Here is a 23,636-nt window from a genome sequence, read left to right as displayed (position 1 = left end):
CTGACTGAAATTCCACAGTCTTGTGGACAGGCCCACCTTCAACTTTTTTATCCTACACCAGTTTCTTGGGTGATCACACCCAGGACACTTTCTTCCCTAATGCTCTCACCCTTACTGCTGCTGCCTTGCTTTTCCCCTTTTGCTTAAGGACATCTTGTCTTCCCTACCCTCCTCTACCTTAATCTCTCTCTCTTCTTCTTTTTTTTTTTTTTTTTTTTTTTTTTTGTTTCAGCATAATTGTCCTGGAAAAAAATCTCTCCTCCTAACCCATACTCAGTTGGATTCTTATAACCACAACTTTAGGCATGTAAGAACTCTGCCATATATCTGCCCTATCTTCTGGGCCCAGATTAAGGTTTTGAGATCTGATCCTGACTGATGTTGGCAGACTAACCACTTAAAGTCTTCGCACTCTTTCACTATCAGCAAAGAGTAGGAGAATAAGCATCTACTCACATTACTTCTAGAAGAAACCTGGGTGATCACACTGAAGAGTGTATTCAACCAAGCACAGCATCTTTGCAAATGCAGAGGGTTATTCATCATCATTACATCTTCTGTTCACATGAAGTAACATTTATTGATTACCTCAGCTGAGAGCCTTTGTTTCAGCTGAAGGATTATATGTTTGTTTTTGTGGACTGAGGTAAGAAAAAAAGCAAGGGAATTTTTCTTTACCTGGCCATAGCATTTTATACAGTGCATGCATTGGGTTTCAGAAGAGAAGTGGAAGAGGAAAGGTCAGGACAGTTCCTCCAACTGGAGAGGACAAAATACCACTTCTTGTTCTTCCAAAGAGTATTAATCCCTTTCAAAGCATAATATTGTATAATCTAACATCTTCATTTTATTACAATTTTCTCTTTATTGACTAAAAAAAATTCTTAATGATTTTGAGAGGTGTCATTGGATGGTTAGATGTCTTTGTTTACATTTCAGGGCTGCCAAAATGGTACCTTTTACCTGTATTCTCAGTAGTAGTTCTTCATCCCTTCTGCGAAGGACACTTAAATAATTTACTTATTTCAACAGGCTCTGAATGTCAGGTCAGTGACCTCATCACTCTCTCTATTCATCTGCCCAAATCTGAGGAAATTAGAGCATCTTGCCCCAGCATGCCATCATTAGGCAGTACACATCAGAGTCTGACAAGCACAAAGGTCTGTGGAATATATAATGTTTGTGTTAATATTAAATGGATTTGAAGAATCTGTGTGGTTCTGTTCCTCCCCAGAGTTAATTTAGGGTTGTGGTGTGATAAAAAGGAAGCATATAAGCACTATTTTCTTTTCATTTTGCTGAATTAAAAGAAAATAAAACAAACCCTAACACTTTTTGTTGAATGTTTTATTAGTACTTTCCTAACATACAGAATTTCAGGCCATAAAAAATTAAACACACCTCCTAAAAGTTATTTTTTAAAATGGTATTCACTAATGAACCTCTCTTGTTTGTGTACTTTGGTTTTGGTGGTAGTCAGAAGATACCATGATCATATCCTACCTAAGGAAAAAAAAAAAAAAATATATATATATATATATATATATATATATATACACGAAAAACTTGAAACGTCCTTTTAGCTAATAATGCCTAAGTAGAATTATAGCCGAATATAATAGGCTAATGAAAAAAATCATAAATTGAGACCATTACAAGCAGAAAATTTGCAAGAGTAGTTATGTTATTTGAGAAATCATTTGTCAATGCTTTCTAAAAAAAGTTTTCTTGAATTGCAAAGCATTTAAGTTTTATAAAAAAATAGGAATTTAATATTATGTTTAGAATTTTCCAAAGTAGGTAAAATAATTTATATTTTAGCTTTGCTTAAAGCTGACATCTTGATTTTTAAAAATTATACTAAGAAATATACTATAGTATTATGAAAATAGAGACATGAGCTATATAAGTTTCTTCAGTTACCCCCAAACATATTTTAAAAGCTATCTTATTGATAGAATCTATTTAAATAGCTCTAGTGATGTATGTGTTAAAGACTTACATGGGGGAAAAAAACCCTTAACTACAAGGAAATTAAGTCAAAGACTAAATTACCAAACACAAATGCAAACTAAAAATGACACCATTTTCTATGTGTGTAATATTCTATAAAGGGCTTTTAGGAATTATCTGATTGTCATGGTGTGACTATCAAGGGATCAATGCTGTTATAGGCCTTTAAAAATATGGTACAACCAAAATTCAGTGAGATTAGTGTTCAGTGTCTTACCCTACACAGAGCAAATAAATGACCACATGAGACAAACATCATGACTTACAGTTCTGATTTCAGTGCTCATGGTCTTACACTATACAACACACACACACACACTCCTCATTTTATAGGTAGTGTTTGGAAATAGTGTGTGCTTTAAGTAAATGAGGTAGTCATTTGATTTTTACTCTGTTTTATCTCATGACTCAGCACTTCTTAGCCATACAGTCACTATAGGCCAAAAGCTCCCTAAACACCTTGCTGGTCTTTAATTCCAATACCATCTGTTGATCAGGTGCCAACATTGTCAGCTATAATGACTAGACGCCTCGTTGAAGGTATTCAAAGCCAACACCCATATATGTTAACTTTATGTGATAGGTTATCAGTCTTTTAATGTGTTGATGCAATAAAACCACTCTTCTGGATAGTTCTAGTTCTCTCTGACTTAGTTTTGGAATTTCAATAAATGGTCCATGCTCTAATTGTATGAGTAATCTACCATCAAACAAAAACTGTTGACATTTGAGCAAATGTAGGTGCAGTGGTTTGAAGGAGAATGGCCCCCATAGGAAACCAACTATTATTCTGTAAAGTGACTCTTAATGACATATTTCTATACACTTAGAGCACTGTTTTGCTCAGCCATTACAGAGAACCCTCTTTTTGCAGTTGATAGGAACTATCACAGACACACACAATTGAACAACATGAAGAGAGTGAGAAATTTTAGAGCCCTAATTTTTAAGTATTTTTTTTTTATCAAACTTATTGAAGCAGGGATGAGGGGGTATATGCAGAAGAGGAGGTAGAAAGAGTGTAAGAGTCGGTGGGAATGGAAGACAGTAAGAAAAGAGTGCCCTCCAGACACAACAGGACGGATGCTCATATGAGTTCACAAAGGGAGTGGCAGTACCGTGATGGCCTGTATAGGTTGAAACCAGATTGAGTAGGATTGAGTATGAGTGCTGAGAGAAGAAAGTGGACAAGGGCTCCCACCCCTAATCAAGGAGCTATCTGCAATTTATACCACCAAACACACACACACACACACACACACACACACACACACAAACACACACAAACACATGCACACATACAAAGTTTTCTTCCATGGAGTCTTACTCAGTATATGAACCACAGTTCGTGGCAGGCCCAGGAGTAGACACCCAACATGAAATGAAGTCAACAGTGTTTTTGTATTCATTTTGTCTCATATTGCTTTCTATGGACATATAAAAAAATGTATTGGTCTTTTGCTTGTGTATTTTAGCTATCAATTTTGTGGTTTTGAGGTGTGTGTGTTTCTTGGTTTATCTTTATTTATCAAAGAGAAAGTGAATGAAAGGGGATGGAGTTGAGTGAGTGAGAAGAATCTGGAAGGAGATATGGGGGAGAGCAATTATGACCAGAAGACACTGTCTTAATTTTTTCAATAAAACTGTGTAGGAATAAAATAATTAAAATAAATTAAAATGGAAATGGTCCCCTAGAGACTGATACATTTGGATACTTGGTCCTCATTTGAGGGAACTTTTGGGGAAGAATTAGAAGGTATGGAATTGCTAGAGGAGGTGTATGATAGGTGTGGGCTTAGGTTTCAAAAGCCCACACCATTTCCAGTTAGCTTTCTCTGCATCATGTTGATGGATATAAGCTCTCAACTACTGCCTCAGTAGCTGCCTGCCTGTTACCCTGCTCCTTGTCCTGATGGTCAGGAACCGTGAGGCCCACATTAAATGATTTCTTTTCTAAGCTGCTTTGGCTCTGGTGTTTTATCATAGCTATAGAAACTTTAAGACAACAGACAAAAATGATGGCTGGCATCTTTACAAGCATTTTTTTTCATCAATGTTTTTTTGTAGATGATAATTATTGATAAGTAAGACTTTTTTTCAGCCGTGATAGAAAATGAGTGTAAAAGAGGATGTAGATACAAAAGAAGGGGATCAGTATTTAGTTACAATATTTTGACATGGATGAGTTGTTTTTCCTTTTGTTCTTACATTGAAATTAAGAAGAATATGGGAGGTGGAAGGCTGCAAAGGATAAAAACAGTGGGAAGTAGTGGAATATGAGAATGAGAGTTCAATAAACAAGGATTTGACCTGGAACAGATAACAAAGAATTTGAAACTCCAGAGAAAACCATCTTTCACCATGGAAGAAATGTACCCAGACTTCAGGGATTAATGGAAATAATGAAACGCCAAGAGTGAAAGACATTGCTCTCCATTAAGAAAGCAGAATCCAAAGTCCAGAAACCCACAGAGAATGTTCAAGAGGTTGTCAGTGATCTTGTTTGACTTTGTAGGAGTGGTGTAGCAGTCAAAGCTTCAAAAGGTAGACTTTGGACTCTTGTTTGCTCTATGAATTCTGTTTAGGTACCTCCACCTTAAGACTCTACCTCCCCCCCAACACACACCCTTCTTCTACTATTTGAATAAATTACCAGTAATTTGCTTTGGGTTTTTCATTGTCAGAAACAGATATATTATATAACATAGACCAAAGAAGTTAGTCTGATTGATAGGTGCAAATGGAGCCTACAAGCTCATCTTATAAATGAGCAAAGAAAGAGACACTCAAGATCCATTTCTATTCTAGTCTTCTATTTATTTAATGCTATTCTTTGATCTTCTTCTGTACTGTTTGACTTTAGGCACCACTATCTATTATCTTCCTAAGCTTTTTTCACTGCTTCACGCATTGTTGGTGTTTCAAATTTAGCACCGCTTCCATACAGGAAGATGTTAAAACCTAACTGATATTTTGCTAAGCTAATTGATCCCTGGGAGACTGAAGACCAGAGAAATGACTAAAGCAAAACAGAGCTATTCAAGAAGTAGTTATGCTGGTATAGGAATGCTGTGTCATGATGCTGAAGTTTAAATGAATTGACAGAGTGAAAATGACATGGAATGTACTGGTGGGAAAATTTTGGGAGGAAAACAAATTTGCTTTTGTCCATTGGGTTTTTCTTCTTAGCATGAAGAAAAAAAAAAAACTCAGAAAAATGTTGCCACCGAAATAAGAATATTTCAAGGAAAGATTTGCACATGAAGTGCAGCTTAGTGTAGTCTAAAGACTGGGACTTTAAGTAACATAGATAAACAAAATCCACTCATGTTCGTATTGCATATTTGACAGAGAAATGTATTCCACTAAGCCTTATTGTCAGTTCCTGTGATGTGGATTTTTCTTTTCTTTACTTCCAGTGGCTGAATATTTCTATGCTAATTGCTCCACAGATTATTTCTCCTCAGGCCTTTAATGTCTAACAATGTTCATTGCTGGTAGAAGTGCAAACTTGTACAACCACTATGTAAATCAATCTAACACTTTCTCACAAAATTAGGAATAGTGCTACCTCAAGATCCATCTATACCACTCCTGGCCATATAAACAAAAGATGCCCCACCATTCAGTAAGAACATTTCTTCAACCATGTTCATAGCAGCTTTATTCGTAATAGCCAGAACCTGGAGACAACCCAGATGTCCCTCAACTGAGGAATGGATACAGAAATTGTGGTACATTTACACAATGGAATACTACTCAGCAATTAAAAGCAAGGAAATCATGAAATTTGCAGACAAATGTATGGAACTAGAAAAGATCATCCTGAGTGAGGTAACACAGAATCAGAAAGACAAGTATGGTGCACACTCACTGATAAGTGGATATTAGCCATGTGATATGATATGATATGACATAATATAATGTAACATAACATAACATAACATAATATAATGTAATATAATGTAGCTATTCTAAAATCTACAAAAGCTACACACTAAGGGGGAGGATGCTTAAATCTCATTCAGAATGGCAAACAAGATAGACACCAGAAGAAGTTGAACAGAGGAAACAAGAGGGGAGCCTACTATAGAGGGTCCTCTGAAAGGCTCCACCCAACAGGGGATCAAAGCAGATGCTAAGACTCACAGCCAAGCTTTAGGCAGATGCAGGGAGTCTTATGGAAGAAGTGGGTGGTGGGGACAGGACATGAAGGGGAGAGCAGCCCCACAATAGAACAACACAGCTAAAATATCTGAGCCCAGAGAGTCCTGCAGAGACTGATGTACCGACCAAGGACCATTCATGGAGAAGACCTAGACTCTCTGCTCAGATGCAGCCTATAGGCAATTCAGTCTCCATGTGGACTCCTGAGTAAGGGGAGCAGGGGCTGCCTCTGTCACGAACCCAGTTGCCTGCTCTTTGTTCACTTGCCCCTGCCAATGAGGCCTTACCAGGCTACAGAGGATGAGGATCTAGGCAGTTCTGATGAGATTTGATAAGTTAGGGGCAGATGGTAATAGTGGAGAACTCACCCTTTCAGTGGACTAGGGGAAGAGGATGGAGGGAAGACAGAGGGAGATAGGGCTGGGATGAATTGAAGGAGAGAGCTTCAATTGGGATGAATAATGAATAAACTGTGAAAAAAATTAAAAAATGACACAAGCCAGTTTATTTTATGATTTTCAGTAAATTCCTCACCATGCCGGTCATTAACCTCAGACATATTTCTCTCACCTGTAGGAAAAATAATTTATGCATATGAGAAAAGACTAGAGTACTGTGCAGTGCACAGTAGTTCCAGAAGTTACTGTGTATTTGTATATTTTATGTCTGTATAAATGAGGATGCTAATTTGACATGGATATGGGGGAAAGACAGTAAGACTCATGGAAGTCCTGATCCATCTTGAACAGCCACCTGTGTGTTGCACTGAAATGGTACACTCCTTTTCCTCAGCAAACCTTGAATTGCACAGAATTGAGTGCCTTAGCCTTTCTATTAATTTAACAGTGACTATTATGCTGTTGCTGAGTTCTCTAAGACAATATTAAATATTTATAACTACTATATTTATATATATAATATTTATAACTACTATATTTATAATAACTGCATACCACCTTCCTTTTTTTTTTTAAGCACTGGTGAAGTGTACATCTATCTCATCTATCTATTTACTTGAAGTAAAGGAGCCCTTTCTCGGAGACATTAACTATGATTCTCTTTCATGGGTAAATATTAACATATCAGAACACAGAATCCAGCAACGCTTCTCTGTGTCCCTGAGGAGAATGGAAATAGTAATATCCATTATGGAGCTTTACTCATCTCTGAGGAGGGCGGGAATCTGTATGTGAACTCACAAGGCAGCAAGAACAGGGTTGAGAGAATACGCATATGCAGTGTCTATAGGACTTCACTGGTCAGGATCTCTTTTCCTTCGTCAGTCAGACGGATTCTGACACAAATTTAGGCTCCACATGGAAAATAACAGTTCCACAATATTCAGACATGTTCGCACACAAACTGTGAGTTTAAAGAGAGTATAGAAACCCGGTACTCATGATATTAGTGTGTCGGTAGGTACTTGTGATGGTCCAGAAGGCTCACCCTAAATGTGGGAGATACTATTTCATGAGCTCAGGTTTCAACCTGAATAAAATGAACAGAGCAAGCTGAGCACCTTCACCCATCATCCCCTGCTTCCTGACTGTGGATGCAATGTTACCAGTTGCCTAAAATTCCTGTCACCCTGATTTCCTCATAGTGATGGAGTATACCCTCAACGTGGGACTCAGATAAAAATTGTCTTGTTTAAGTTCTTTTAGGTCAGCTGTTTTGCTCCAGGGCAATGGCAAGAGTAACTAAGGCAGAGAACATCTGTCTGTGGCCCTGACAATAGAGCACGGTAAGATGATGTGACAGGGTCAGCTCTCCTGTCACTACAGCATTGTTGAAATCTCTTCAGCAGCCACCAAAGCTCCGGGGCAATCATTCCAGATATGAATTTTCCAGATATGTTTCCCATAGTTTCACTAAAGAAACCAGGCATTGGAGGTGCAGAATGTCCCCACTGGGTTTCTGTGGTCATTCAAGTTTCTTTTAGTTCTTCCCTGGGTCTGTGTGTGCAACAAACGGCCCTCAGCAGGTCACGTCTTTGCAGAGGAAGGTCGCTGTGTGACTGCGTGTCACCTTTGTGTGGTGAACTGGGAGACTTTAGGAAGAACAGAAAAGTAAAGGAAACGTTGACACCTGACAAGGCCCATTTCTGCAGGTATGTCGTATACATCTATTTATCTTCCTGTTAAATCTTTACTTCCCAAGTAAGCAAACTGGAACTAATTATTCTAGCCCTTCACTTGGAAATGATCTTTCATAAAATGTATTTTCATCTTGACCTGTTTTTCGTAATGCTTATTTAAACCTGCTACTCATTTATCTGTATATTTATGAGAGCAAGTATAAAATTGGAACAATATCCACTTGTCTTGTGAAATTTGGCCTTACTTTTTGTGTGATTTTAGGGTTTTTTCCTCTCCCGAAGCATTCTTTTTACATCAAGACACATCTTTTCCTTCCTTTCTCTTTTTCTGCATTTTGATCCTGCTTTCTAGTTCTTTCATTTTTTTATTTGAAGCAAAGAATGTGAAAAGAAAGGTTATACAGAAAAGAGTATTTGTGCTCAATTAACTATGCTTCTCTGTGGGTCCTACTGTAATACTTTACTCTAGCTTGTGCTCATCCCTGTTCCTTATAGGACATATTTTAATATTCCTTGCCACTACCTTGACCATATTCAAACAAGTGAACACACAAAACTTGAATGGTATTTTGCTGCTGTAGAAAAATGTGGACTAGTCCTAGAGTGCATATTGAAATGGCCACCTCTGTATGCCTGAATCTGACCCAGAGATACTCAGTCTATTGGATTTGCTGTGCCTCAGCCCTACACTCTATGTCCTTCTCTTTGTCCTCCCATTTCTATTTCTATTTCTCTTAAGATAGCCTTTAGAAAATCTAGTCTCTGGACTGAATATATCTGAGAGTTCTAAAGCTTGATTAAAATTCCTGAGACACTGAATAGAATAACTGAAAACTAGTGCTTAACTTAAACAGCTCCACAGACTCTCCCAGATGTGGAGCTTATTCCAAAATGCCAGTTTGTGAACTGGCTAAGTTGAAATGACTTTGGAATACCATTACACAACAAAGGCTGTGGTTGGGCATCCATGATTTTCTCCAGTCTGTTTGATAGACAGCTTCATGTGCTAGAATTTGGAAGTCCAATTCTAAGCTTCATATCTGAAGTCACGCTGGACAAAACCTTACAGCTCTCAGTTGATGCCCTCACTGTTATCTTGTTTACTCTAGTACAGAGTGGTTGTCTTATTAACAAGGATATAGCTTATACCATTTACTATCTAGGTAAAAGAAAATCTGGAGCTACAAATGTAGATACTTCCATAAAACTACCTGTTGAGACTCAGATGTAGCTGCAAAAGGGATTAAGGGCAGAAGAGTGTGATGACATAAGTGCCTATATGTGTCCACTCACTGCATTGTCTTTGAGAGCCATAAACCTGATTTGTTAAGCTTTTGGCTATGGTTTCTCTGATGTCAACCACACAGTTCCTGGAAACATTTTCACAGATAGTCATGAATGGATCCCAGCAGTTTCAATGTATTGGTCCTTGATGTGATCCATTATTCTGAAAATGGGAAAGATCCCACCACTGAGGAAGCAAACAGAATGTTTTGGAGGTAAAATTTTAACAGGAGTCAACAGTATTAACTTCTGATTGCACAGCTGGGCCTCAAATTCTCAGCACATGCAAACATAAATGAATACATTATTTTCTGAACTCCCTCATTTCTCAAATATATGACAGTCTGCAACATTCTCCCTTAATAGCTCTATACCAGAGTAGAATTGAGAAATGACACAAACATTAGAACAGGAGTTTTAACTAACTGTGAGGTGATTTCTCAGCATACAGTGTTCCCAGAATTCTGAAACTGTTTAATACAATCCTGATTGCCTATGTCTCTAGAGCCCCTTTCTTAAAACGCAGTTTCATGCAATAAAAAGCACGTTCATTTCATGCAACACAGCTCAGCTGTTGCTTATAGTTCCAAATACCCCATTCCACAGGGTACAACTCAGTTGGAAGTTCCCAGTACAAAGAAACATGCACAGCACAGCGATAGGAATTATTTACCACCAACACAACAAAGTCAAGGAGCTGCAAAGCTATAGTAGCCAGAGGAGGATTAGCTTTCCTGATTGCAGTTCGAGAAATGTCTCTTACATTATAATCCACTAGTTTGGCATTGTCTCTGCTCTTGACTATGACACATTACATTCAAAGTAACTCAGATTAAATTCCTGGCTCAGTGTTCCCTCAATTGCAGTCCTTCCCTCAAATCCAGCCCTAATCTTTTGGATTTGTTTTGTTAAACAATCCGATATTCCTAAAAATCTGTATTTCCTCCAATATCTTCTACTTTGCAAACTCCAAAACTGTTTAGCCAATTAATTAAAATCCAGTGAAGGACTGACTGTTAGCTAAGGCTGCAGACATGCAAAGCGCACAACCCTAAGAAACAGCAGCATCTGGGACAGGAGGCTCCCATTAGTTGACATGAGGATGGCATAGGTTTTACAGATCAAATACACACAACAAACCAGTGGTGGCCAACACTGGACTTACTGGATGGGATGCATGATTTGAGCAAGGACCCAGAGCAGGGAGCCGCCTCTTCCTCTAGCTTGCAAACATTTATTTCACACCACCTCAGGCCACTCACAGTTTGCTTACCTGCTCATTGTTGCTCTCCCACCATTCCCCATACTCCCTTTGGGGGTGAAACATTCTATTTCCGACTTGTGCTGGGCCAGCCTCCTGTCTTTGTACCTGGTGAGCATGAACAAGGACAGGAGCAAACAGAGAGATGTGATTGTGTGCTTAACCTCCAGGCTGAGGAAGACCCATGGCTGCAAGCATGATTGCCCCACACCAAAGCAAGGATTTCTGCTTCTCACTGTAGTGGGGGCTGGCCTATGATATTTACTTGATGATGCCAGCAGTATATGGGAAAACCAGGAAAAAGTTTGTTACTTTGGGATTAAATCACACGCAATAAACTCTTTACACAACAGATTAATCTGTAAGTTCATCAAATCTGTTAGTCCATGATAAGAAGAATACAATTCCTAGCATCTAGAAGAAATCATAATTATTCAATAAGGATTTGTTTAGTGCTTACCATGTGTCAGACTTTGTACTAGAGTTTTACCTAATTTAATCCTGTCAGCAGTCCTGTGATAGAGGTTCTGTTATGATTATTTCCATGTTACTGGAGAAGAAACGTAAAATTGCAAAGATTAAGTAAATTGACAAAAGACAATCAGTAAGTAGTTATTCTGGGCATTGAGTGAAAAGTCAGAGTTTAGAACCAATTCTTGTCTTCCACAGTCACGTTTTTACCAGTAAATTATGTCATTGTTCCTTCTTACTCAGGGATACCATATCTGAATATTTATTTTATGTATTGACAATACTTAAAAATGTCTTGTGTTCTTGTGTGTGTGTGTGTGTGTGTGTGTGTGTTTGTAAGGTTAATAAAAACATTAAAAGTTGGGAAGCTTTTTTTCTTTTTTTAGACCTGGGTCAGTTTTTGGTGGCCCACAATTTGGAGGGTGTCTCAAATCCATTTTGTGACAGAATCAATAGCTCACCTTCCCAAGGGGCTACTAGGGCTACTAGCTGTTTTTTTTTTTTTTTTTTTTTTTTGTTTTGGTTTTTTTTCTAAAAGGAGTAACAAGATCCTTTTAATATGAATTTACAATGTGTACAGTATAAGACCTTCTGAGCCCTGTTTAGATATAAAGTGCTTGCGTAGAAACAGTTTCCCACTCATTGTTCTAAATCTGTGGGGTAAGTGGAGAAAACAGTCAGTTCTGCTTTCACAGAAGGCACGCGAGAGTGACTTAACAGCCTTTGCCAAAGTTCCAAGCTAATCTGATAGAAAAAAGTAAAAGTCCTGCGTAGATTGTAAGGTACAAGGCTTGAGAGTGTGTACCTTTCTCCGTATAGACTGACATGATTCCTAGTATTCAATAGATGATGGAGAAAGTGGTTTACTCTGAGAAGACTTGTTAACCCCAGGTTAGTCCTGTTCTCTTTAGTTTCTTTTTCTTTTCTTTTTCTTTCTTGCAAGTGTAAGAACATAAAACAGAATGTCACATAATCAAGATAATTGGCCCCAAAGTAGAGGTCTTAGGATATTTATCTTCTAAATTGTTAACACTATTTTGTATTTTATATTTTAATTAAAATGGATCATTACATGAAACTCAATGGGGGTGATGGATTAACCTATGAACTGGGTGTTAGTTGAGCTTCTATAATACATTAACGGTGGGTTTTTATGCCAGCCACAAAAAGTAATCACCAGATATTGTCTTAGGGGGTTTACGGAATTATGGGAAAAGATAAAGAAGAAGAAAGACACAAGTGACTGAAGAAGGAGGACATGCAAAAGAAGAAAAGAACTTGTTTAGAAAAGTAAAACATGAGCAAAGGTAGATGGGAAGATCTTTGTTTTATGAAAAACATGTTTTAGAAGGTAAGCTCTGGTTAATTACCTGTCAGTGGACAATACTCCATATACCAGTACTAAATATTTGTGAATTGGATGGTGCAACCAATATACTAATATACAGTTCAACTAAAATGGCATCACTGGAATACTAAAACCATTATGACCTTTCAATTCTTACAAAGGGACCTAAACATAATTTTGAAAATCATTTGTTACGGTAATAACCAAATAGTAATTTAAAAATCTTCACTAGTATTTTAAAATAGCTACATTTTTTTACTTTAAATACCTTCTGTCCCAGACTCTCTCACTAGGTTTTAGCTTTACATTGCTCTCTCCATGTCCTCTCTTTGTATCTGTCTGTCTCTATTTTATACTCTTTCATCTCTTTCTTGCTGTTTCTCCCTCTCCCTCTCTCACTCATTAGTTCTTAGACTTTTATTCTTATATCCATGTTCATTTTCTCTCAAATCATCATACGTTTCTTGGTAGTGTTCATTTATATAATATACATTAAATTCTAAACAGTCTATTCTATTAAAACCTAACCTCTTCTGATAAGAACTTTTCACAGGCCAACTAATCATAAACCATGTGGGGGGTTTATGAATGCCTGCATTCTGGTTTGAACCCAAGACCTCATACGTGCTAAACACATGCTTTGCTATTGATATGCATTCTTATTCATATTACAATGATTTTCTGTAAAAATTTAAAGCTTTTCTAAAGAAAGGACATTAATGGAGAGAGATAGTAAGTTAAGAGAGATAATAAGAATAATTAGGAATATGCAGTTCTGGAACACATCATTTACCATTATAAATCAAGCACATTTATGTTTTCTTCAGCTACCTTTGGTTTCTTCAGAAGATAAGAGTGGCACAAGTGTAGAAGGTAATATGGAAGAAAAGAGTCTTCCTTGCAAAATACAAAAACAGTATGTTATTGAGTGATGGACATTTGAATCAGTTACAGGAGAAGTCAGTCAATGTCACACAAAAATTATAGAGACTGTAGAGTTGGTCAGTTGTTAAGAATCTTCCAGTCTAATGAAGTCCTTAGTTATATTCCCAGTGCCTACGGAAAAAGCCATGTGTTGTGGCTTATGAGTGTAATCTCAGTGCTGAAAAAGTAGAGGGTGGTGACATATACTATGCTTCCAATTTTGGGAAGGCAGGAAGAGGAGGATGCCTTTGAGTCATTGGCTATCCACACTAGCTTGACCTGTGACTCCTAGGTCTTTGAAAAACCCTTTATCAAAAATACAAAAACCGGGGGCTGGAGAGATGGCTCAGTGGATAAGAGCACTGTCTGCTCCTCCAGAGGTCCTGAGTTCAATTCCCAGCAACCACATGGTGTCTCACAACCATCTACAGTGGGAACTGATGTCCTGTTCTGGCCTGCAGGGGCCCATGTAGCTAGAATACTCAGACGTAAAATAAATAAAATCTTTAAAAAAAAAAAGAACTTTAAAAAAAAATACAAAAACCAAACAAACAAACAAACGAAAAAGACTGAGGTGGACAGATCTAAGGAATGATACTTCAGGTTGACTCTCCCAGCTTCCAATGTGTACAGACGCGCACACACACATATATATACACACACAATCCCACAAAGGATGTTTTCAATAGGTTAAGGAGGATTTTTAAGATTATTTAGGCATAAACCCCGGAGTCCAGAGATGAGAATACATAAAACAAAAATACTGTTTGTAACAAACAGGCCCTGAAGAAAAATCCTCTGAATGAATGATAGGAAATGGAAAGTTAACTATAGGTGTTATCAAATCTTTAACAAACCTTTGTTATTATTTGTCTTTTTTATTTTTTTTATTTTTTTATTTTTTTCGGTGCTGGACATTGGTGCTTGAGACCTATCCATGGTAGGACAGTACCCTACGACTAAGCCGTATCTCAGCTCAGCTGAAAACATTTTACAAATTTAGGTCAAGAGACAAAGGATGAGAAAAAGATGAAGATGTTTAAAAAGGACTACATCCTGTAGTGTTTTGAAATAATATAATTATATAAAAAAAGAAGGCAGAGTACACTTTCCTACTTGATAATTACCTTATCCTTTCCAAATCTGTGTTCAAATGTCAGTACATTTTGCTACATCCATATCACTCGAAAGAACAAGCCTCATTCCATATTTTCTGCTTTTATCAGGAGTATTTATACAGCACAAATAATATTTTATTTGCTTCTTTAATCTATTGTCTATTTTTCCCATTAAAATGTCTAACAAAAAGTAAACTCTATGAAGGTGTGGATTTTGAGGAGTTTTAGTTACTTCTACCTTTTCCTGTGCTTGTGACATTGCTGAACTCATTATTTATAGGTGATAATTTCAGTTAAGAGTCTGCAGAAATGCATGAATAACAGGAGAACCTGTTGCTATTCTGTTATTATGGACACATCTTTATGTTTTAAAAAGGAAAGCTTAGCACATTCATGTTAAGCGCTCCTGGACTTATCAATAAAGTCAGAGAAATTATCTATGGGAGTACAGTGGATGAGTCTGGAATTGTGTGAAAACAGGAGTGAAAGAATGAAATAACTAACATTCACAATGCTATTGTCCATATGCATATAACCATCTCAAAAATGTATGACATCTACAGGTTGACAGTGCTGGATCTCTCATGAGGGGGAGATTAGAGCAGAGACTACTGAGGATTTTCCCACACCTTCTACCAGGTGGGGAGACAGAGAAAACAAATTAAAAACATTCAAAATTATGTTTATTTTAAATTCTTCACATTCTATTATTTGGATAGCTAAATTGTTTTTTCAAGGAAAAAAGTTTATAAGATTTAGTAGTACTTTCAAAGAACTACAGTCCCAACTCTTCAAAGAATAGCATGCCAGGGACTTGAAAACGCTGTAATTTTTACTGAATGTTATAATCCTAAAATGTATCATTTTATTGAACAAAAGTTTTTTAAAAGGAGAGCATGAATTTGAGGAGGCGACATAGTAAGGTCTTGGAGGAATTGGACAGAGGCAGCAAGGAATGATCATTCTCAAAATTCATTGTATATATTATGGCATTTTCAAAGAATATATAAAGAAGCATGGCTGACCTCAACCAGACTTTCAATGTGGAAATGCCTTGATCTTCTCAGCTCCCAGAACTGTGAAATATAAACCTGTTCAAAAGAGACTCAGTTGCTATAATAATAGTCTGTATAAGCTAAGACCAGCAGGCAGTAAATGGATTATGCCGAGAAACAGGAAAAAATGAACATAAACCACAAAAGCCAAACAAATTCATACAGAATATGCTACTTCCCTTCAGAGCTATCCTAACTTTGGATCCAGGCAATCATAAGGAGATAAACTGTGTAACACTTACAGTCTTCTTATGCAAACGTTTTCCTACACCATAGGATTTCTTCCAAAAGCTTTCCCTCGCCTATTAGACCAAGATCTTGTGGCTAAGAAAAAAGAGTATCTAATTCCAGCTTTGGATCCATGGTCTCACAGCTGGTGAATTGCAGAAGTGGGGCTAGAAGCAGTGTTTTACATTCAAATAACAGGGCCTTTACTAACATCTTACTGTTTCCTCATTTTAGGCTGAGAAGACCTTTTTACATAGTCTGATAACCCATTTGAGACACTAGAAAGGTCACACATGAAGGCAACCATGTGGGCTTAGTAGAACTAGGCTTTGAGCACAATATAAACCGATTTTTTTTCTAAAGGTCAAATATGATTGCATAATGGCCAAGTAGAATAAAACCACTCTTCAGACTTCCTCTTAACATACAAACAAAATGCCATTCCACCCTCTGGAGTTCACATAGACTGAAAAACACTGAAATCTAAAGTCCTCTAAAGAGGCATTGTTGAAGAAAAACTGACACAGCACTGCATTAGAAGACGGACAGGGGTGAGGGATGCAAGACTGCAAAAGCTCCGAAGCATTTCCTGGAGTGCCCAAGGAAAGTCCAAGCCACACTTCCATGAAAAAAAAAATTGAGGGGAGAAAAATTCTAGATGAAGACAGGCAGAAAAGCATTAATGATATCCAGTAGAAGGAGTGAAGCCAAATTTAGAAAGCTGTCATAAGTGTGACCTTGCAGAGTAACTCCCTGGTCCGTAAAGTTATGAGAAAATACACTAGAATGGCTTTCCAAATGTTCCATCAACTGTGTAGAGTCCATAGCCACTCAGGTAGAAGGGAACACGGGGAAAGTTAAAGGAGGAAATGAGGGGAGGATTCAATCATTGCTCACTGTATAAATGTATGAAATTGTCAAGAATTAAAAAATTGAATAAAATGAAAAAAAAAACCACATAAACTCAGATACATAAAAAACAAAATAAAGTAAAACCAAAAAGCCTTTTCACCCAGAGGTGAAATGTTGACTTGATTCATTCAAAGATTTTAGCTTAAAAAAAATAAGCATGGTTAATAGTCTCACAAAAGAATATCAGAGATGAACATAAACTTTGAAAATAGTCAAAAAGCTGTCAAGGAACATATCCTGTGTTCTGTAAAAAACAAACAAAAACAAATGTAGGCAGAAGTTGACAGGTGTGTCAGCAATGCAACTAAGCAATCAAAATGAAAAGATTGCTTTTATTGATCCAATAATTTTAGTTCAGAAAATTTGTTCTTGGGAAATAATTCAATAGATGAGCATAAACATTGTTTAATCCCACATTCAGAAAGAAATGTTTTCAGATAAAAAAAAAAGCAGGGAATCTTAGGAAAGAAGTGGGAAACAGTAAGATCTAGAGAGGACAGGAACTCCATAAGAAGAGTAACAGGACCAGAAAGTCTGAGCACAGGGGTCTTTCCTGAGACTGCTATTCCAACCAAGGACCATGCATGGAGATAACCTAAGACCCCTGCACAGATGTAGCCCATGGCAGTTCAGTATCAAAATGGGTTCCATTGTGATAGGAACAGAGACTGTCTCTGACATGAACTGATTGGCCTGTTCTTTAATTACCTCCCCCTGAGGGGGAAGCAGCATTACCAGGCCACAGAAGAGGACAAGGCAGCCACTCCTGATGAGACCTAATTGACTAGGATCAGAAGGAAGGAAAAGAAGTCCTTCCCTATCAGTGGACTTAGGGAGGGGCATGCATGCAGAGGATGGAGGAAGGGAGGGATTGGGACGGGAGGAGGGAAGGAACCAAGGGGGGGGGATACAAAGTGAGTAAAGTGTGATTAATAAAGAAAAATAAAATAAAATAATAATAAAAAAAACCCAAAAAACATTGTCAGGGGCTGTGCAGGAGAAACAGCAAAACAGCTGTGGAACTCATGGAATGCGGCCCACCAGTTAGCAAAGCCTTGAGGGCCTTGTCTCAGTGTGGCGGAACCCTGAAAACCACCTGTCCAGGGGACTTCATGCTGTTATGGATCATAGCTCTGTTTGTTGCCCTTGTGGTCATCACATCCCTCCTAATGTGTGAATCTTACGAAAACTCTAAGGGGCTTCCAGATCCTCACTGGGCAGTATCACTGACGCTCAACAATAACAATGCTGGATCTCTTTCAGGCATGGCAGCTGAAGCAGACTGATGACTCACCTACCTCTCTTGAAAAGTACATAGAGACACAGATTGCTAGCAGTGACCACTACCCTTAGCAAGAATTTGAGAAAATGGATTGTTTAGCAAGCTTATGTAAAGATGTTTTTGTTAGTAGGAAACTGATGTAGAAAATCTTAAAGAACAAGTTCAGAAAAGTACACTCTCAATAGTTAAGCTAGGGACTTTTTGAGATTTGTGAGCAAAGACAGCATCTCAAGGTAGTCCTGGCTGACATGATCCTCTCAAGCTGGGCTGGTGGCTAAGACAACAATTTATTTCCTCATGCTTGTTTTTGCCCTCAGTTTCCTGATACGATTTAACACAAATATTAATGAGTAGATGAGCACATTAAAGATTTGAAGTAGAAATGGCTGATTGCTTTTATATAAAAGTTTAGGCTTGTGCTTCTTTTAAGATTTTTATAAGATTACCTTTTAAGATAATTGATTATTTCTTTACAACAACAAATTTCAGTTTTCCAGTAAAGAAAAAGCTAGCTGAGAAATTACCTTGTTTGCTCACACTCTGTTAATATAGAAACAAGTTGCTTAATATAAATGTTTACGGGTTCTCAGGACTACTTTGTTTTTCGTATTTCTTTTTTCACCTATTATAAGTAAAATATTTGATCATGTGAGGATATTAGAGAACTTTCCTTTTTACATATACTCATTGTAATCGTTGATCAAAAAAATAGAATGTAACTACATTGTGATTTTTATACTGCTTAAAAAATCTTGCTGGGAAATATGAGCTGTAGGGAAAAAAAAAAGTAAAAGTGTGGCTTGGAACTTGCTCTTCGGAGTCTGTTCCATCCACCAGGATGTGTGTGTATGTGTAAGGTTGTTGGAATATTTTCCATCTATCAAGATTTGTGTTTTTGTATATGAATGTTTGTAAGGTTGGACTGGAGCCCACTCTCTGGAGTTGCTCCATCATCCATCCAATATGTGAATGTGTATGCATGCATGTCTGTATCTACATGTGTCTGCATGTATGTATGTATGCATGCATGTATGTGTATGTGTAAAGTAGAAGAAGCCTGTATGAGAAGCTAAATGAAGAGAAGTTAAATTAAGAGAAGACTGTTTGAATCTACCTTCTGGAATCTGTCCTACTTCATCATCAAGTCTGTGTGTCTGTTGTGTGTGTGTGGTATCTTTTTTCTCCTTTCTTTTCTTTCTGAGAGGCTTTGTCACTACCAGTGCAAAACCCATGCCAGAGCTATCAGCCTAGCCCACGCTTACCTTAATAGGTGTAAGCCCACATCACGAAAGCTGGCAGCACTGGCCAATGCCAGCAAATCTGGCCCCTCAGTTTGCCACTATCAGTGGAAGACACGATCTGTAACTATCAGTTCCTGCCTGGAAAGCTGCCCTCAGAGAAAGTCTACTGGGTGATCAGCCAGCCATCGGTCTATACCCTGACTCAGTTTACCATGTGGTGTTGACGTTGGTTCTCTACATTCAGCTGGGGGCAAAATATTGAAGCTGGGCATTGACAAACAATCTTGAGTCATTGACTTTTCATGGTGTACTTTCTTTCAACACTGCATCTGTCTTACCATTAAGAGAAATCTTGAAGCTATGCATGTAGAAGCTTCTCCTAAATGCTTTACAAGTCTACATCATATTCATGTAGAAAAACATTACAGCCCATGGGTAAATGTTAAGTAGAGAGACAAGCACCACAAGAACAGGGCCAGCCTCAAGGAACATCTCTGAAAAGAATCAATTAAACATTACTGGCATTTTTGGATTTATTCCAGGTCTAAAGGATTTTTCAGGAAAATTTATTATTCTAAAAGAGTTGAGTTGTTTCCCAATGGAAATTTATCCTTATATTTTGTGTATAATTAATCAGAGAAGGCTGGGAGTGAGGAGAATCTGGGGTTATAATGAGAAGATGAGTTATTATTTATTAATCACGTAAAATACAACAAAATCTATTCTTAGGACATAACCAAATCTTTGGATTTAATCATTGTCATAACACTATTGACTACTATTCTTGTTCTTATTTTATAAATAAGAAAGTCCCAGGACATTAGGAAATTAAGTAATTTGCTCAAGGTCCTGGCCTATTAGCAATAATATATTTCTTCCTACTAAAATGCTCGCTACAAATATTACCTGTACCATCTTCTTGTCTTCAAGTAGTCCAAAGGACACAGGCAATTCTACTAGTTTTTAAAATCCTTTCATTATTTCTTTTTACATATTCTTAGTTTGTGCATGTAGCTCAGCTCTGTCCTCAATTTTCATTTTCTCTCTCAGGTTTTAAAAAAGCTTTTTCTTAGGTGTACAGATTTCAGTATGTTTATCCTATATTATATGTCTAATATCCACTTATGAGTGATATGTTTCTTTCTGCTTCTGGGATACCTCATTCAGGATGATCTTTTCCAGTTCCCACCATTTACCTGCAAATTTCCTGATTTCCTCGTTTTTTATCGCTGAGAAGTAGTCCATTGTGTAGATGTACAACAATTTCTGTATACATTCCTCAACTGAGGGGCATCTGGGTTGTTTCCAGCTTCTGGCAATTACAAATAAAGCTGCTACAAAGATGGAGGAAGGACGACTCTGGCTAAGATGCTCAATCCCCATTCATAAAGGCAAAGAGGATGGACATCGGGAGAGGAGAAAACAGGGAAAGGACAGGAGCCTACCACAGAGGGCCTCTGAAAGGCTCTACCCTGCTGGGTAGCAAGGCAGATGCAGAGGCTCATATCCAAACTTTGGGCAGAGTGCAGGGAATCTTATGAAAGAAGGGGGAGATAGTAAGACCTGTGAGGACAGGAGCCCTACAAGGACAGCAATAGGTCTAAAAAGTCTGAGTACAGGGGTCTTTTCTGAGACTGATACTCCAGCCAAGGGCCACTCATGGAGATGTCCTGGAACCCCTGCAAAGAGGTAGCCTATGGCAGTTCAGTGTCCAAGTGGGTTCCATAGTAATGAAAACAGGGACTGTCTCTGAGAGGAACTGATTGGCTTGCTCTTTGATCTCCTTCTCCCCTCCCCCCCCCACCCATAGAGGATCAGCCTTACCAGGCCACCGAGGAAGACAATGCAGCCACTCCTGATGAGACCTGATAGACTAGGATCAGAGGGAAGGGGAGGAGGACCTCCCCTATCAGTGGACTGGGAGAGGGGCACGAATGAGGAAGAGGGAGGGTGGGTTTTGGAAGGGAGGAGGGAGGTATAGGGGAGATACAAAGTGAATAAACTGTAATAAATAAAAATAAAAATAATTAAATAAAAGAAGCCTTTTCACTTTAACCAAAACAAGGTAGCAGTGTATCAAAGCAGATGCTGAGACTCATAACCAAACTTTGGGCAGAGTGTAGGTAATCTTATGAAAGAAGGGGTTGTTAGTAAGACTTGGAGAGGACAGGAGCTCCACAAGGAGAGCAACAGAACCAAAATATGTAGGCACAAGGATCTTTTCTGAGACTGCTGCTCTAACCAAGATTAATTCATGGATATAACCTAGAACCCCTGCTCAGATGTAGCCCATGGCAGCTCAGTATCCAAGTGGTACCCTAGTAAGGGGAGCAGAGACTTTCTCTGACATGAACTCATTGGCTGGCTCTTTGACCCTCCCTCCGAAGGAGGAGCAGCCTTACCAGGCCACAGAGGAGGATATTGCAGCCAGTCCTGATGAGACCTGATAAGCTAGGGTCAGATGGAAGGGGAAGAGGACCTCCCTTATCATTGGACTTGGAAAGGGGAATAGGAGGAGTAGAGGAAGGGAGGGTGGGATTGGAAGGGGATGAGGGAGGAGGCTACAGCTGGGATACAATGTGAATAAAATGTAATTAATGTAAAAAATAAAAATTTAATTACAAAAAACAAAACAAAACAAGGTGGGAGGAGACTGGGGTGTTTTAGGTCCATATATTTGTCTGAGGTATGAGGAGCATGGGAAGGGGAACCAAGCTTACTGTCACTATAGCTGTTCAAGCCTGGAAAGAAAGCCATGGAGTGGAAGCATGCCTGACTCACTGTTGGCCCAGTGATCTACTAAACAAGATTCAGCACCCAGAGGAGAAGACCAAAGTCATAGACCTATGACTAGACATCCAGTCCTTTTTAATTCTCTTTCACATTATTTTAAGAAAGTCCTTTTAATTAAGGGAATCCGATTTTCTTGGCTTTAGGATGATATTTCATGATTTATGGTGATGACACACATTTCTAACAAATAGCTTTTCTCAGTTTTCCCTGTTTAAATGAAACAGTTATCATATGACATAAAAGGAGACAGTTTTAGTTTCATAATAGAGACAATCAAAGGAAACATTCATTAATGATTCTTATTTCTTTACAGTTATGTGCCTAGTACTGAACTAGGAACTAGCTGTTTGCTTATTTAAAAATACAGTAGTGTATCATGGATGAAAGTGACTGCAAACAGAGGTATACACATAGTCTTTGGCACCTCTGGGGATACTTTCCTAGACATTTTGCAGACAACAAAATCTCCAGATACTCATATCCTTATGAAAAATGTAGTATTCCCAGAAACAAAATAAATAAATAAATCCCAAACCCAACCAAAGAAACAACAAACATTCATGCCTCCCTTGAAATGGCTTGTGGGCGTGGCTGGTGGGCATTTTATTGATTACTAATTAATTTAGGAGTATCCAGCCTACAGGGAACGGTGCTAATCCTAGACACGTGTAAGAAAGGTAGCTGAACATGAGCCTGAGCACAAGCTAACGGGCAGTATTTCTCCATGGTTTTTATTTAAAGCTCCTGCTCTGCTGATATTCTTGTTCTGCCAGAGTTCTTGCCTTGACTTCCCTCAGTGATATACTGTAATGTGTAGTAGGAAACAATCCTTCCCTTCTAGGTTGTTTTTGGTTGAGATGTTTATCACAGCCATTGAAAGCAAACAAGAATAGCCACTTACTTGTATGATTTTGAACAGCACATGTAATGTTATTTCTTCTTTGAAGAAAAGAAATGGAGTAAAGAATGAAGCTACTTCTCTCATAAGGTTGGCAATTTACAGTAATTTGAGCATTTAGTCTTGCAAACACCCCATGTGCTGAGTTCTATATGATCGTGATTCTATAAATACAACAGAGGATAGTATAATAACTTGCTCAGTGTTGGACGACTAGAGAGGACAAAGCCTGAGCACTCATTTGGGCTGATAAACTTACAGGCTTGTGTTCTACAACATTATATTAAAAAAAGAGCTATAATTACTAAAGAGATACATAATAGAAAAAGAAAAAAATCAATAAAAACTCAAATGGAGAGAGACAAATGACTTCAAAAGAGAAGGAGAAATAAAATGATATCCTGCAGTATTCTAGGAGCTTTCTGTACAGTGTTTCAAATGTCCTGCAACCTTGTGATACATTACCAGTCGCCCTCTTTGCATGAGAACTACAGCTCACAGAGCTAATAAATGCTGATATTGGGATTCACTCTAGATGTTGCT

General features: G+C 38.0%; 1 protein-coding gene and 1 long non-coding RNA gene across 6 annotated transcripts in view; one reads left to right on the top strand and one right to left on the bottom strand.

The window, feature by feature from the left end:
• LOC132647251 (uncharacterized) overlaps positions 1-1,334 on the top strand; it is a 57,504-nt gene extending 56,170 nt beyond the window's left edge. For both annotated transcript variants that reach the window (XR_009585611.1, XR_009585610.1), the window contains exon 3: positions 1,033-1,334. This is a non-coding gene — a long non-coding RNA (uncharacterized LOC132647251). The remainder of the gene's footprint in view (positions 1-1,032) is intronic.
• The window catches only part of Grm5 (glutamate metabotropic receptor 5), a 511,509-nt gene that overhangs the window by 7,447 nt on the left and 480,426 nt on the right, over positions 1-23,636 (bottom strand). For 3 of the 4 annotated variants that reach the window (XM_060367492.1, XM_060367491.1, XM_060367494.1), the window contains one exon: positions 10,836-10,931. The exons of the other annotated variant lie outside the window; for it this stretch is intronic. In XM_060367492.1, coding sequence (XP_060223475.1) covers positions 10,836-10,931 — 96 coding nt within the window. The remainder of the gene's footprint in view (positions 1-10,835; positions 10,932-23,636) is intronic. 4 annotated transcript variants of the gene reach the window in all.

Source organism: Meriones unguiculatus, chromosome 14 (assembly GCF_030254825.1).
Source record: "Meriones unguiculatus strain TT.TT164.6M chromosome 14, Bangor_MerUng_6.1, whole genome shotgun sequence".
In the NCBI taxonomy this organism is placed as follows: domain Eukaryota; kingdom Metazoa; phylum Chordata; class Mammalia; order Rodentia; family Muridae; genus Meriones; species Meriones unguiculatus.
This window is presented reverse-complemented; position numbering and strand designations above follow the sequence as displayed.